The following is a 14874-nucleotide window of genomic DNA, read 5'->3' as shown; positions in this document are numbered from 1 at the left end:
GAATGAATGGGGAAACTGAGGCTAAGTCAATGGTAGAGCTGGGATTCAAACCCAAGACTGCACAGAGAAAAGGGACCTAGATTGATCTCCCACCATCTTCTCTTCACTGAACCATTTCCAGAGCCTGAGCACACAAGAGGCTCTCGATCAGGGCACTGAAATTGAGAAGCTTGGCAACCAGAGACGCTCAGGCCCGTAGACCAACGGCTCTCTCCAACCCAAACCTCCGCAGTCCTCCACGACCATAGAGAGCTGAGCAGGGACGGTCTTCTCGGGCATAGTGAGGGCGGGCTCGAGGGCTAGAGAGGCCGGAAGTGCGGCGAGCCTGGGGACGCGCTGGCCTAGCCGGCGGGGGAACGCCTGATCCCACTCCCGTCTTTTCCCAGCGGCTTTGGGAGAGGAGGTAAGTCCTCCCCGCGCCAGCACAGCCGGGTCAGGGCGAGAGGAGCGGGGGAATGGGACGGGACGGGGGAACGGCCGATGGCGATTGGCAGCCGCTGAAGCCAATCAATCGTTGCGGTGTCAGAGATGGAGGTGGAGCGAGGGGAGGACATCCAGGTGCGAGCCCTGGTGCGGGGTTGACGGAGGGTCGGGGACAGTGGCCGAGTCCGGCACAGAGAAGGCGGGGGAATGGTGGAGGCCGGACGAATCGAAAGGAGAGGGCTTGAGGGGCGTGGCGAATGGAATGTGTGAACTAGTAAGGGGCGGGGCGAGCCGCATGTGGAGGTTCCATCGGGCGAGACTTTGTAGAACCTAGTGTTTTCCACTTGATGCTGTGGAGCTCTGGGATTTTGGGGGGATGGCTGTGAGTGGGGATTCCTGCTGGGAGGATGGAAATGCAGACGCTGATGTCTCACTCGCTCCCGCCGCCATGTCTTCATTTACAGGCCCCAGAACCTTGGGATGGATGAAGACGGAGTGCGGCAGCCCGCTGGGCCACCCACAAGAAAGAAATTCTTCATACCACTAGACGAGGATGAGGCCCCTCCTCCCGGGGTAGGACGAGAAGATGGGAGGAACGCTGGAAGGCTGGGATAGCGGGGGTTCAGAAGAAGGGGTCTGTGGGGCCACAATATGGGTTAGGACATGTTTGGGACCTGGGTCACTTAGGGAAATCAGTCCTTTTCTCTGTGCAAGTCTCAGTTTCTCTATCTGTAAAATGTCATGGTGATTCTAAGAGAGGACTAAGGCAGAGGCCACAAACTGGCAACCAACAAGTGGTCCCAGGATGTGTTTAATGTGGCCAGTACTGTGGTTTTGTAAGGCATGAATTTATTGCTGACATTTAAGAATTGGAAGGTTTTTTGGGGGAAAATAGCCTGCAGTTTTGACAGTTTCTTGGTAAATCAAAGGATCTGGCAACACTGAGGTCTTGTTCCCACAGGGAAACAATTAGCTGGTGCTGAGTACTGGCTGTGACTTATGTTCTATGAAGAAAAACAAAGTGGGCTAAGGATATAGGGTGTGATGAGGGAGAGGTGCTACCTTTCAGTTAAGGACTGCCTCTCTGAGGAGGTGACATCTTGGCAGAGATGTGAGCTATCTCTGGGGAGAGGGAACAGCCAGTGCAAAGTCCCTAGTGCCAGAGAGAGCCTGACAAGTTTGAGGGCAGCAAGAAGGTCAGTGGGGCTGGAGGAGAGAGAGCAAGGGGGAAGAGATAGGAGGGGAGGTCCCTGAGGCAAGAGGCAGAGACAGATCTTCTAGAGTCTCATGGACTGTAGTGACAGCTCTGTCTGTTACTCTGAGGTAGGAGCCACCTAAGGGCTCTGATCAGAGGAGGGACATGATATGACAGTGTGGGGAACAGACTATGGGGGATAAGGGTGTAGTCAGGGATCTGGTGAGGAGGTGACAACAGTGGTCCAAGGGCGAGAAGATGGTGGCTGGGATCAGAGTAGAGGCCCAGGAGTGGGGAGAAGTGGCTTGATTCAGATTTTGATCCCTGCCCCCATCTTTTCCCACAGGCCAAGCCCTTATTCAGAGCCACACGGAGCCATCCCACCATGGAGAGCTCAGCCCAGGCAGCCCCTCAGACCTACGCTGAGTATGCTATCTCGGGACCTGCAGGAGGGGCTGGAGCCACACATCCCTCAGGGTCAGAACCCCAGGCAGGAGAGACCCCCAACCAGACCCCCAAACTGGGGACAAAATCCAACAGCATCATTGTGAGCCCCCGGCAGGTGAGGAAGGGGATGGAGAAATGGAGCTTTGAGAGTTTGGGTGGAAAACACGGTAATAGGGCTAGCTTTCTGGTGGGCAGTGGAAGGAGGTCTGAGTTATAGCCATTGTACTCTCGGTAGCACCATTCATTCATTCAACTACTGTGTGTGGGTTAAGGACACCCTACATCTGATTATTTTGCTATAACAAAAATACCATAGGCTGGGTGGCTTAAACAATAAACATTTATTTCTCACAGTTCTGGAGGCTGGGAAGGTCAAGAGCAGGGCACCAGCAGATTCGGTGTCTGGTGAGGTTCACAGACGGCTGTCTTCTCACTGTGTCTTCACAGTGAATGAAGGGCTGTGGGTGCTCGCTAGGGTCTCTTTTATGAGGGAACTAATCCTATTTATGAGGGTTCCATCATCATGACCTAATCATCTCCCCTCACCTCTTGTATCATCACCTTGGAGGTTAGGATTTCAACATATGAATTTTGGGGGACATAAGCATTCAGTCCATAACACCCCGACTTTTCTTGTTGGGAGTGTGACACTGTGTTAGTGCAGCTACATTTCCTGTCCTGGGTTTGTTCCCTCATGCAAAAACTGTTTATTGAGCACAGGCCCGAGTTCGAATCCTGCGCTGCTATACAACAGATGTGTGATCTTGGGCAAGTGACTTAACCCATCTGTGCCTTTGAAATGGGGGTTCATGCACTTGTAGTCCACAAATATGTTAAGAGGTTGCCAGATACTGTCCTAGGCTCTGGGGGTAGAGTGACAGAAAGGAAACAGATAAAATCTCTGCCATTGATGGAGCTGGCATTCTTTATACAAACACAATGATAAGACTCAAAAATGTGAAAAGATGACCAATATCATCAGGCATCAGGGAAACGAAAATCCAAACCACACTGAGCTCCCACTTCACACCTACTAGGATGGCTGTCATCGAAAGGACAGGCAGTAACCAGGGTTGTGGGCTGTGCAGGAATTGGAACCCTCAGACTGTAGAATGTAGAATGGTGCAGCCACCTTGGAAAGCAGTCTGGCTGTTCTTCAGACTTTTAAACATACAGTTAACATTTGACCTGACAAGTCCACTTCTAGGTATATATCCAAGAGAAATGAAAATACACATCCACACAAAATATTGTCTACAAATGGTTACAGCAGCATTATTCACAGGAGCCAAAAAGTGGATACAACTCAAATGTTTGTCAACTAATGGCTGGCTTATTTCACTGAGTATCATGCTTTCAAAGTTCAGTCATGTTGTAGCAATGTGTCAGGACTTCATTCCTTTTCATTGCTGAATAGTATTCTATTCTATGGATTTGCCACATTTTGATTATCCATTCATCCATTGGTGGACAATCCATTGGGTTGTTTGTATTTCTTGATTATTGTGAAAATGCTGCTGTGAACATTTGTGTACAGGTTTTTGTGTAGACATAGGTTCTCACTTCTCTTCGGTGCATTTGCTGGGTGTATGGTAGCTCTATGGTCAACTTTTTCAGGAACTCCCACACTCTTTTCTAAAACGCTGCATCATTTTACATTCCCACGAGCAGTGTGTGAAGGTTCCAATTTCGCCCTATCCTCACCATTGTCTTTTTGATTGTGGCCATATCCTTTAAAAATTAGAATAGGATCCTGCCCTTCCCTTGCTCAAAAGCTTTTCCATTGCTCCCAGGTGCTTCAGGTCAGATGGCCCAGGGCCTGTGGGACTTAGGACCTCTGCAGACCCTTCCTACCCCAGCTGCTCTGACCAACCCACACCACATCATGAGAGCAGGTCCCACCCTCTTGTTAGAACTGAATTCTACCTCACTTGGAAATTACACGTTGATCCCTGAGATTATTTTGTTGAATGCCTGTGTCCCCCACAAGGGCAGGGGTTTTTGTCCATCTTGGTCACTGCTGTATCCCCAACACTTAGACACACAGGAGGTGCTTAATAAATACTAATTGGATAGGTTAGAGCTTGACTTGCTTGGAGAATTTCGATCTTGGGCTACAGGCTACTTTCTGGGATGAGCATGAGAGAGGAGCCTGCTGAGCAGGTGCCAGTCTGTGGGGGCCTGAGCTGTGGAGCTCCGGGAAGCTTCCTCCTGATGGCACTGGGGAGCCACTGCACGGTTTAGAGCAGGGGAGGGGCAGGTTTGTGTTTTAGGCAGATCCCTCTGGCTACTGTTTGGAGAGTGGGCAGGAGGGGACACCAGTGGGGCAGGAAACCAGGAGGAGGCGAGGTGGGGGCCTGAGCAGGGGCTGTGACCATGGAGGGGGAGACATTTATGCAGGATGCTTACCTAGAGGAGGAGGGGGAGAGAGAGGTGTCCATGACCAGGCCGGCTTTCTGGTTGGTGTGGTTGTCCTGAGATGAGACTGGGGAGAGGAGCAGGTGTGGGGCGGTTGCTAAGGGTGGTTTGGACGCAGTGAGGTGAACATCCAGGGGGACGTGTCCAGTGGACCACAGGATGCCCAGGTTGGGCTGCGGGAAAGGGCTGAGCTGGAGACAGACCCTGGGATCCTTGAGCTAAGGCCTAGGTCAGCTGGAGTACCAAGGACATTCCAGACTGAGGACAAGGAGTCTGGGGAGAGGAAGAGAGCGAAGCTGCAAGACCCAGGCACAGGGCAGGAAAAGGATGGAGAGGTGTTGGGAGAGGTGGGGGGAGGGGGGCCATGGAGTGGCAGCGGTCCCAGGGTCATCCCTGTTAATGGTTTTGGCCTTTCCTTCCTCCCTCCCCAGAGGGGCAACCCTGTGCTGAAGTTTGTACGCAATGTGCCCTGGGAATTTGGTGACGTGGTTCCTGACTACGTGCTGGGCCAGAGCACCTGTGCCCTCTTCCTCAGGTGAGCTCTGCAGGGCTGCCCTACCCGCCAGGAAAGCTGGGAGGGCACACCTGGTGTTCTGGGCTGTTAGTTGGGAGACCTTCAGGCATGTCCCTGTTGGCTCTGGGCCTGGAGGTCCCTGGGGCAACAAGAGCTATGGGCCCAGACTCTGCATGTGGGGGAGTTGGGGCTGGGGGCCCGGACTCCTGGGTCTGAGCAAGTTGGAGGCCAGGTCACTCATGTCCCAGACTGAGTGACTCCAACATCCAGGACGAGTTGACAAGAGCCAGGATTTCTCTAACCTCTACTCCATTAGATAAGTTCCACCTGCACTCCCGGGGGCCCCTCTCCAGACAGAACCAGAAGGGGGAAGTGAAACTTCTAAGTTCCTGTCCTCCCTGCAGAGACATCCCCTAGATTCCCAGGTGGAGGAGCCACCCCTCCCCCCACCAGTGTCCTCTGAGGCTAAAGCCCACAGTCCTGGGGATGGGCCCTACTTCCCAAGACCAGCTGTGCAGCACCCCCGGTCCACATTCTCTAGGGCACCGGTCTCCTGGTCTCCACTCAAAACCCAAGTCTCTTCCCTTCCTCGGTGAAAAACCTGGGGGGGAGGGGTCCAACCTTCCAGGCAGCCAGAGCCAAGCAGCCCTCACTGCCAAACCCCTCTGCACCCTTTCTTTGAAAGGTGACCCTAGGCAAGTCACTTAACCTCTCTGAGCCTCAGTCCTGGCAAAGCTGCCCAAGCCCTCTGCATTCCAGTGAGAGTAAAGAAGGGCTCCGGGGACTTGGGACGTGAGACCTCCCAACCCCTCCCTCTTTCCTGCCCCCAGCCTCCGCTACCACAACCTCCACCCAGACTATATCCACCAGCGGCTGCAGAGTCTCGGGAAGAGCTTCGCCCTGCGCGTCCTGCTCGTCCAAGTGGACGTGGTAAGCAGGGGTCCCTGCCCGCCAGGCTCACTGCCCCCATCTGTACAGTGGGGAGCAGTGGGTCTCACGGTAGCCAAGTGGACTATTGAATTCCTTCCAAGGAGAAATGCAAGTTAAAACCTCAGTGAGGAACCTTTTTTCACGTCTGAGATTGACACCCTGTGTTGGCAAGGAGGTGGGAGGGTAAATTATCCATCTCTTCCTTCCCCACACCTAGTCCCAGCCCTCTGGGACTTCAACTAGTCCCAGCCCTCTGCCACCTAAATATTTTTTTAATCTGTTTCATCTGCTCTATCCTCGCAGCCTGGCCTGATCCAGGCCCCTTCTCCCATCTGGGTGGCTGCCTCAGCCTCTTACCTGGTCTTATGGCCTCCAGCCTCGACCTTTTCCATCCTTATAGCAGCCAGAGGGGTCTTTCTAAAGCATAGATCTGGTGTCAAACTCCTAAGTGGCTCTCCAATGCCCTCCATGGAACTTGAGGCCCTGTGTAACCCAACCCTTGTCCAACTTGCTGGGCTTATGTCTAAGCTTGTGTGAAAATCCTTTCTTTCCCATGCGCTATCCCATATTGCCTGAATTGCAATTCTTCAAGCCCTGTTTCACCTCCCATCCTTGTACATGCTCTTCCCTATCTCTAAGATTCCCTTTTCTGCCTTTACTCCTTATCCTCCTCCAGGTCTCAGCTTAGATGTCCCCTCCTCCAGGAAGCTTTCCCTGATCCCTCAGGCAGTTCAGACACAACTCTGTCTCCCCGACCCCAGCCCTGGCCACTCTGGGTTATCATTGTCTGGAGACCAGTCTGTCCCCCTCTTCAGACTGTGACCCCGGGAGGGCAGAACCAGGGCTGTCTCAGTCACTACTGGGTCCCTGCACTGCCCAGCACAGGCCAGTCACCCAGTCGGAGCTTACAGAGTGTCAGTTGAGTAGAAGGCTCCTGGTACCCCAAGCTACTGTGTTTTCAAGAATATAGTTCCTTCCTTCCTCCCAGATCTCTCATTCTGATTTTCTTCTGTACCAGAAAGATCCTCGGCAGGCCCTCAAGGAGCTGGCTAAGATGTGCATCCTGGCCGACTGCACCCTGATCCTTGCCTGGAGGTAAGATCATGGCTCTCCCCCAAGGTCAGGCTGTATCCTCAGAGTCATCCCCCTCCCCCCCCACCTTCTCAGCCCTTCTCTTCCCCCAAGAAGTCTCTGTGTGAGCCTGGCCCAGCACTGCCTTTCTCTGGACCTCAATTTCTTCATCTGTAAAATAGGGTCTTAATATCTTTCTTATAGGGATGTAGACACAAAGGCAGGTGATATATGTCATATTCCCCATACTAGGCACTTAGAAGTTAGACGTGAAATCTGGCCGAATAATCAATTCCATGTCTAGGTTTCTAAAGGCCATTTAGATTGGTTCTCTCATTGTGAAAAAAAATGTCCCTTCCTCATACCATAAACCAAATGTAAATCCTAATGAATTATAAAAAGAAAAAACTACAATAAAAGTGTAACAAGAAATCTTAAGGGAGAATATTTTTTATAATCCTGGGGTAGGAAAAGTTTTCCAAAGCAAGATACAAACCCCAAAATCCATAATGGAAAAGGTTGGCTGATTTGAGAAAATTAAAAATTTAAAACTTCCAGGTAGTTAAGAGTACTGTAAACAAAATTATAAGGCAAATGACAAACTGAGAAAAGACTTTTTGTGTATATAACAGACTTAAGATCCCTAATTTATATATGAACATATAAATTATATTTATACAGTACAAATATATTTAAATGTTTATATTCATATGGATATATTTAAACATATCCATTATATGTTTATATATATAAATGTGTGTATATATATATATATATATATATATACACACAGAACCTCCTGCAAATCAGTAAGAAAAAGGTAGGCAAATTTTTTATAAAGTCTAATACAGGTGAACAAAAACACATGAAAATTCATCAACCATACAGCTTATCAGGAAGAAATAAATTTTGAAAAATGAGGTGCCATTTTTTTACCCATTAATTTGGTGAAAACGTCAAGATGGATGGATAAAGAGGCACCTGCATGTTTGGTTAGCAGGAGACTTGATTGGCTATTAAAACAGACACAGAAATTCCTTGACGTGGAATTTCTCCTTTTTGATGAGCCCTGCTTGTGTGTGCAAATCCACCAGCATGCCGTGGGTCACTATAGCATCCATAGGAGAAGTTGCAGAACCCAACAACAACCTGTTGTTATTTACATATAAAAGGAAGGAATCAAGCTCTGTTAATGAACAGATACAGATGTGAGTAAACTGAAGGGCTCCTGGCCTCCAGCTCTGGATCCTCTGGGGAGGGTAGCAGGAGTAGGCACCGAGGGGAGGGGACTTTAATTCTCTGCACAACTATTTTGCTTCCGAGTATATCATGATTAAACTTTGTTTTGTTAAAGAACAGGTAATATGTTCATGTAGTTCAAAATGGTATATGTATGTATCAGCATATGAGTTCTGACAATTAAGTTTGCAAACTTGTTGCAAGGATATTGCTAACCTTTTTGAGGGATTATTCATTATGAATTTGTACGAACTGGACAAAGTTAATCAAGTTTACTATTTGGAAGTGCTGAAAAGGCTGCATGAAAAAGACGACCTGAACTTTTCGCCAACAATTCATGGCTCTTGCATCACAATAACGCACCAGCTCACACTGCACTGTTTGTGAGGGAGTTTTTAGCCAGTAAACAAATCACTGTATTGGAACACCCTCCCTACTCACCTGATCTGGCCCCCAATGACTTCTACCTTTACCCCAAGATAAAGGAAATTTTGAAAGGAAGACATTTTGATGACATTCAGGACATTAAAGGTAATATGACGACAGCTCTGATGGCCATTCCAGAACGAGTTTCAAAATTGCTTGGAAGAGTGAACTAGACACTGGCGTCGGTGCATAGCTTCCCAAGGGGAGTACTTGGAAGGTGACCATAGTGATATTCAGCAATGAGGTATGCAGCACTTTTTCTAGGATGAGTTCACAAACTTAATTGTCAGACCTTGTGTGTGTGTGTGTGTGTCCACACCGTATAGGCAGTATATACACTGAGAAGTCTCTCTTCCACCCTTTCCTCCTGCTCCACTCCTCCCACCCCACAGGTAACCACTGTTGTTTCTTGGTTTCTTTCCAATGTTTCTATACAACGCAAGAAGCATGTGAAAACATGTTAGTTTTCTTCCTTTCTTAGAAGTTAGCATACAGTGTACATATGCTCCTCACCTTACAATGGGGCTACATCCTAATAAACCCATCGTAAGTTCAAAATATCGTAAGTCAAAAATGCATTTCATACACCTAACCTACCGAACAGCACAGCTTAGTCGGCCAGTTTCTACCGAGTGTGTATCGCTTTCGCATTATTGTAAAGTCGAAAAATCGTAAGTCAAACCATCGTAAGTCGGGAACTGTCTACATACTACGCTATTCTTTGCCTTGCGCTGTCATTATCAGGAGGTCTTTTCTGTATCAGTATAGAGAGGAGCCTTTCCTTTTTTTTTTTGCAGCCTTTTTTTTTTTTACAGCTATGTAAAAAATACATACTATATACGGTATGTAAAATACATACACAGTAGTATATAGTGTCCCCATTTTAAAAAAATAAACTTTTTTTAGAGTTTTATGTTTATAGAAAAAATGGATCAGAAAGAACAGAGAATTCCCACATACCCCTTCTCCCCCTACATACAGTTCCTCCTATTATTTACATATTCTTTGATTAGTGTGGTACATTTGTTACAATTGATGAACCAGTATTGATGTTATTATTAACTGAAGTCCATAGTTTACTTTAGGGTTCACTTTGTGTTGTACATTCTGTGGGTCTTGACAAAGGTATGACATGTGTCCATAATTATTGTATCCTATAGAATCGTTCACTGCCCTAAAAATCCTCTGTGCTCCACCTATTCACCCCTCCCTCCCCCTAACCCCTGATCTTTTATGGTCACTATAGTTTTGCCTTTTCCAGAATGCCTCCAGTTGGAATCATAGTATGTAGCTGAAACAGAAAAACCCAGTTCTCCTGTGAGGGAAAAATTCATCTCTTCCCCACTATGGCTCTTTATCCTGTATATCCTTTACTATTCATACAACACACTTTACTTCAGGCCACCAAATGTGTGGAGGTATCTCCCCACACCAAGCAATTCTCTGCGACACCATCTGGGTGTCCTTCAATTCAACTCAATTCCGACGCCAACTCTCTGGAGATAAGAGTCAGATCCCACAGGTTCAGTGTTCAGTCCCACAAGACTGCCCCACCACACGCTTCACATGCCAGGCAGAAGCCCAGGCTGTCACCTGTGCTTCTGACCAGCCAGCTGTAGTCGGAGGTTCGCACGATCCCCTCCTCCGGTTTGGTTAATTTGCTAGAATGGCTCACAGAACTCAGAGAAATGCTTGTGTTTACCAGTTTATTAAAGGATATGATAAAGGATACAGATGACTGGCAGGTGAAGAGATACATAGGGTGAGGTCTGGAGGGTCCCAGGTGCAGGAGCGGCCGTCTCTGTGGAGATGGGGTGTCACCCTCCTGGTGTGAACTTGTTCCTGGCCTGGAAACTCTCCCAACCCCGTACTATTGGGATTTTACGGAGGCTTCCTCATGGGGGCACGATCAATTATTCATTCCATTTCCAACCCCTCTCCCTTCTCTGAAGGATGGGGGCATAGCAGAAACTAACTGAGCTTCTAACCTTGTCTTGGTATTTCTGATGACCAGCCCCCACTCAGGAAGCACCCAGGAGCTCTCAGAAGGACAAAAGATGCCCCTAATGCTCTTATTACTTAGGAATTTGCAAGGGTTTCAGGAGCTTTGTGCCAGGAACAAGACAGAGACCGATAGAGAGTTCTATTATCTCACTGTAGCCTCCTCAGATTGTTTTCTTTTTTTTTAATTTAATTTAATTTTATTTTTTTAATTTATTGGGGTGACAATTGTTAGTAAAATTACATAGATTTCAGGTGTGCAATTCTGTATCACATCATCCATAAATCACACTGTGTGTTCACCACCCAGAGTCAGCTCCCCTTCCATCACCATACATTTGATCCCCCTCACCCTCATCCCCCACCCCCCAACCCCCTTACCCTCTGGTCACCAAGATTGTTTTCTTTCACTTCGCAATATGCTTTTCAAGTTCTTCTGTGTCTTTTGGTGACTTGGTAACTCATTTTTAATCACTGAGTAATATCCCATTGTCTGGATCCACGTTCTTTTTCAGCTGCACAGTATTCCATTGTGTACATGGACCAGGTCAATAGTCCGTACTAGTGGACACTTGGATAGTTTGTCTTTTGCTGTTATCACCAACACACCCATTTCTGAACCCAAGGAATGGGCCAAATGGTAAATGTATTTATAATTCTGTGCCCTCCCTCCAGGTGTGTACCTCTATACTGTTGGAGTACTTGGAAAAGTGTATTTATGCAGTAGTTGTATATTAAAACAAAAACAAGTGTAAAAAAATCACTCCATTTTGTAAGAAGTAGCACAGCGTAAAGAGCCCAGCTGGGTGAGACAGACTTGTGGAGGGAGCTGTTTTTCCTCCTCGCCAGGTGTGTCATCTTGGGCAAGTGACTCAACCCCGTTGGTCTCAGTTTCCCCCTCTGTATAATGGCTTGAAAATAATAACTGCCTTACAGGATCTCTTGGGAGGCCAGAAGTTTCTGAACATAACGGGCTTAGGACGGTGCCTGGCATTCAGCTACGCCCCCACGTGGGGAATGTTTCCTATGTCTTTACATCCAAACTATGGGATATTTTACAACCATTAAATAAATGAGGTTGAGCTCTGTCTGCTGACATGGAAAGATGTCCTGATTATATTGTAAAGTGCAAAAATGAAAGCAAATTGTAGAACTGGAGTATAGTGTACTATGTGTCCTGAACAAATTAATAATAAAATACTAATACTAATACTAATAATACCTGCTGCCGTGAGAGAAGAGCAACAAAATCTATCTTATGGAAAACAATAGAGTTAGAAAATGAATGTTTCTTTCAAAAATGTAAATCATCACTTAATCAACGAACATTGCTTACGAGCCGGAATTTGAAGGCTAAGAAAATGCTTCAGGACAAATACTTTATTTATAATACATTGACTCAACTCACTATTCTCAAATTCCAAAGAGAAAAAAAGGCTAGCATTTTCCTGGTGCTGATAAACTTGAGTTACTTTACTCCGCACACAGATAGATCCTTTTTATGATTTAGTTGTTTCCACTACCTTTGAAACAGTTAATTACATGTCAAAAAAAAAAGGTGCCTAATGTGAAAACTGGTGATTATTAAATTGTATTCCTTGCTGAAAAATATTCAGCAGTCAGCACCCGGAGCTTTCCTTCTGAAGGTGGGATATATAAAACCTTCAGAAGCTGTTTTTCTTGGTAGTGGGAAGCTGAATGTTCATGAGGTTGTTTTCTTCCTGTAGTTGGGAAAAGAAACATTTCTGGGTTTCCTCCCTCTCAAACCTGGTATGGACGACCCAGTGCTGACGTCCCTTCCAGAATCGCTAACAGTTCTTAAAACAGGCTTCTAAGTGCCAGGCACTTACAGAGCGTTGACTTATTTAATTGTCAGTTCTCCCATCCACCCCACATTACAGACGAGGAAACCGAGTCGCAGAGATTAAAATCACTGGCCCAGGGTCACTCAGGTAGGAAGCTGGGCCTGAACCCAACTGGTCAGGCTGCCGAGCTCTGGCTCTTAGCCAGAAAAGATGTGTAAGACGCACCCAGCGGGAGGTATGGCCCAAGGATGTTTAGAGGAAACTATGTATTAAGAGTTTGGAATTTTTCGTGTCAGTAATTACTACCACCATAATGAAATCAATCTAAAACATGACCCTTCCTCACCCTGCCTGACCTGAATGTCCTCTCCAGCCCCGAGGAGGCCGGGCGGTACCTGGAGACCTACAAGGCCTACGAGCAGAAGCCAGCGGACCTCCTGATGGAGAAACTGGAGCAGAACTTCGTCTCCCGGGTGAGGCCACCTCACCTCCCTGCCTGGGCTTCCCCCCAGCTCCTTCCTGTGTGTTTGAACTCCAGTCCCAATCTCAAGTCATACTTCTCCACAATCCCAGCCTCAGCTTCCAGTCTTCCCTCTCCTACCTGAATAGTAGCTAGAGGGGTCTTCCCAAGCACAAACCTGATCTTGCCCTCACCAGCTCAAAACCCTTGGCCTCCCAGTGCCCTCATGGCCTCCCACTGCCCTCAGAGAAAGCCCAACCTTTTTGCTGTGCTCTACCAGGCCCTGCCTGGGTGGCCCAGCAGCCCTGTTCACCCCTGCCCTCATATTCGGTCACTTCTCCCAGGCCTAGCTAACTCCTCTAAGTATGTGCCCATTCTCTTCTCTCTGCCTGATTACCTAATCCCATCTTTCACATCTGATGCGCCCTTCTCCAGGAAGCCCTCCCTGATCCCCAGGCCAGATGTCCTCCCTGGAGTCCCCCCAATCCCAGCCCTGCCCATCAGGTCACCCCTGATAGGAACTGATCTGTTTCCCGCACTGGACTGGGAGCCCCAGGAGGACAGGGATGGGGCTGTGTCAGTTGCTGTTGTGTCCCCAGCACCACCCGGCACTCAGTGGGTAGTCAGGTAGTATTTGCTGAACTGTTGGGCTCACATGATAAGAGTAATGGTGGATGTCTGCAGTCACCACTAAAGTATGTACTATTAGGACCCCCACTTGCCTGAAAATGGAGGCCCGGAGAGGTCAGTTCCTGTGCCCAGGCCTCACAGGATGTAAGCAGGAGTCTAGTTTTGAACCCAGGTCCAACTCAAGCCTCGTCTTCCCCTGGGCAGAACCAGCTTGAGATAAAGGGTATTCATCTTGTCATGTGACTAACACCGTTTCAGCTACTTCCAGGTCACTCTGAGATGACCTTTTAATCAGTTCAAAAAAGAGGGCATTTATTGAGCGCCTTCTGCAAATGCGCGGCAGTCTGGGGACACAACAGTGACCCAACACTGCCCTCACGGGCTCAGTCAGCCCTGTGCACATATCTCTGTCTCCTCCCCTTCCAGGTGACTGAATGTCTGACCACCGTGAAGTCAGTCAACAAAACGGACAGTCAGACCCTCCTGGCTACTTTTGGGGTAAGGAACAATTACCTTTTTGAGACAGGCATTTCTAACCCCTTGCTTCCCCCCCCTTTGCCTTTTTGAGGAAGCCCCCCCACCTTTTCCCTTCTACCTCCCGGCCCCCCTCCACCCCCACGCCATCCTTCCTGCTTCCCCTGCCATCCTACAGGACCTCACCTCCTTCCAGGAATATCTTAGATCCCTGATCAGCTGGGGCAGGGTAGAGTTTTGTGCTCACCTCCCCTGACTCTTCGCTCCCATCTTCCTCAGTCTCTGGAACAGCTCATAGCTGCATCTCGGGAAGATCTGACTTTGTGCCCAGGCCTGGGGCCCCAGAAGGTAAGAGCTTTGGGAATGGGCTTAACAGGTCACGGGCAGGAGGGGGCCCCAAATAAATGGGACCCCAGATCCCAAAGTTCTAAGGTTTCAGAAGGCCCACAGTGTCTCTCCTACCGATGGGGAAAACCAAGGCCCAGAGAGGGTAGGGACCAGCCCAACCTCACATAGCCAGCATTGGAGAGAATCCAGATTGGGCTACTTCTCTCCTAGTCCTCAGAGCCCCCTCCAGGCTGGGAGGAAAAAAGAACCAAAACCCACTCCAATATACCAAACAAATGGCTCATTTAATAACTGGTTGCTTTTTTTTCTTCCCCCCAACCCAGGCCCGGAGACTATTTGATGTCCTACATGAGCCCTTCCTGAAAGTGCCCTAATGACCTCAGCTGCCAAGAAGGTCCTCTGTGTAACAATAAAGCATTTTCCTGGTCAAGGTTCCTGCTGGTGTGCTAGTACACTAGGAGGGGGTTCTTCTCTTGCCTTCTGACAGCCCAGG

General features: G+C 48.3%; 1 protein-coding gene across 3 annotated transcripts; it reads left to right on the top strand.

Moving 5' to 3' along the window:
- Positions 1-308: 308 nt before the first annotated feature.
- On the top strand, positions 309-14823 carry ERCC1 (ERCC excision repair 1, endonuclease non-catalytic subunit). Of its 3 annotated transcripts, none has more exons than XM_033127419.1 (10): positions 309-403; positions 888-996; positions 1965-2180; positions 4915-5018; positions 5828-5927; positions 6946-7022; positions 12843-12942; positions 13986-14057; positions 14313-14381; positions 14705-14823. In XM_033127419.1, exons 2-10 carry the CDS (start codon positions 904-906, stop codon positions 14753-14755), a joined length of 882 nt encoding a protein of 293 aa, XP_032983310.1. In that variant the 5' UTR covers positions 309-403; positions 888-903; the 3' UTR covers positions 14756-14823. The 3 variants fall into 3 exon arrangements, with proteins under 3 accessions (XP_032983310.1, XP_032983311.1, XP_032983309.1); XM_033127420.1 differs by lacking the exon at positions 309-403 and adding an exon at positions 444-558; XM_033127418.1 differs by lacking the exon at positions 309-403 and adding an exon at positions 555-697.
- The last annotated feature ends 51 nt before the right edge of the window (positions 14824-14874 follow it).

The sequence above is a fragment of the Rhinolophus ferrumequinum genome, chromosome 15, assembly GCF_004115265.2.
Source record: "Rhinolophus ferrumequinum isolate MPI-CBG mRhiFer1 chromosome 15, mRhiFer1_v1.p, whole genome shotgun sequence".
Taxonomy (NCBI): Eukaryota; Metazoa; Chordata; class Mammalia; order Chiroptera; family Rhinolophidae; genus Rhinolophus; species Rhinolophus ferrumequinum.
Note: the sequence above shows the minus strand (reverse complement) of the source record. Positions and strands in the feature narration are given on the sequence as shown.

What these genes read in the sequence shown, in the direction of transcription:
- ERCC1 (XM_033127419.1), top strand. Translation starts at nt 904, where the DNA reads ATGGATGAAGACGGAGTGCGGCAGCCCGCTGGGCCACCCACAAGAAAG. An exon ending in ATGAGGCCCCTCCTCCCGGG is followed by an intron (nt 997 to 1,964) that starts GTAGGACGAGAA and finishes CTTTTCCCACAG; the next exon opens with GCCAAGCCCTTATTCAGAGC. An exon ending in AGCAGAACTTCGTCTCCCGG is followed by an intron (nt 12,943 to 13,985) that starts GTGAGGCCACCT and finishes CTCCCCTTCCAG; the next exon opens with GTGACTGAATGTCTGACCAC.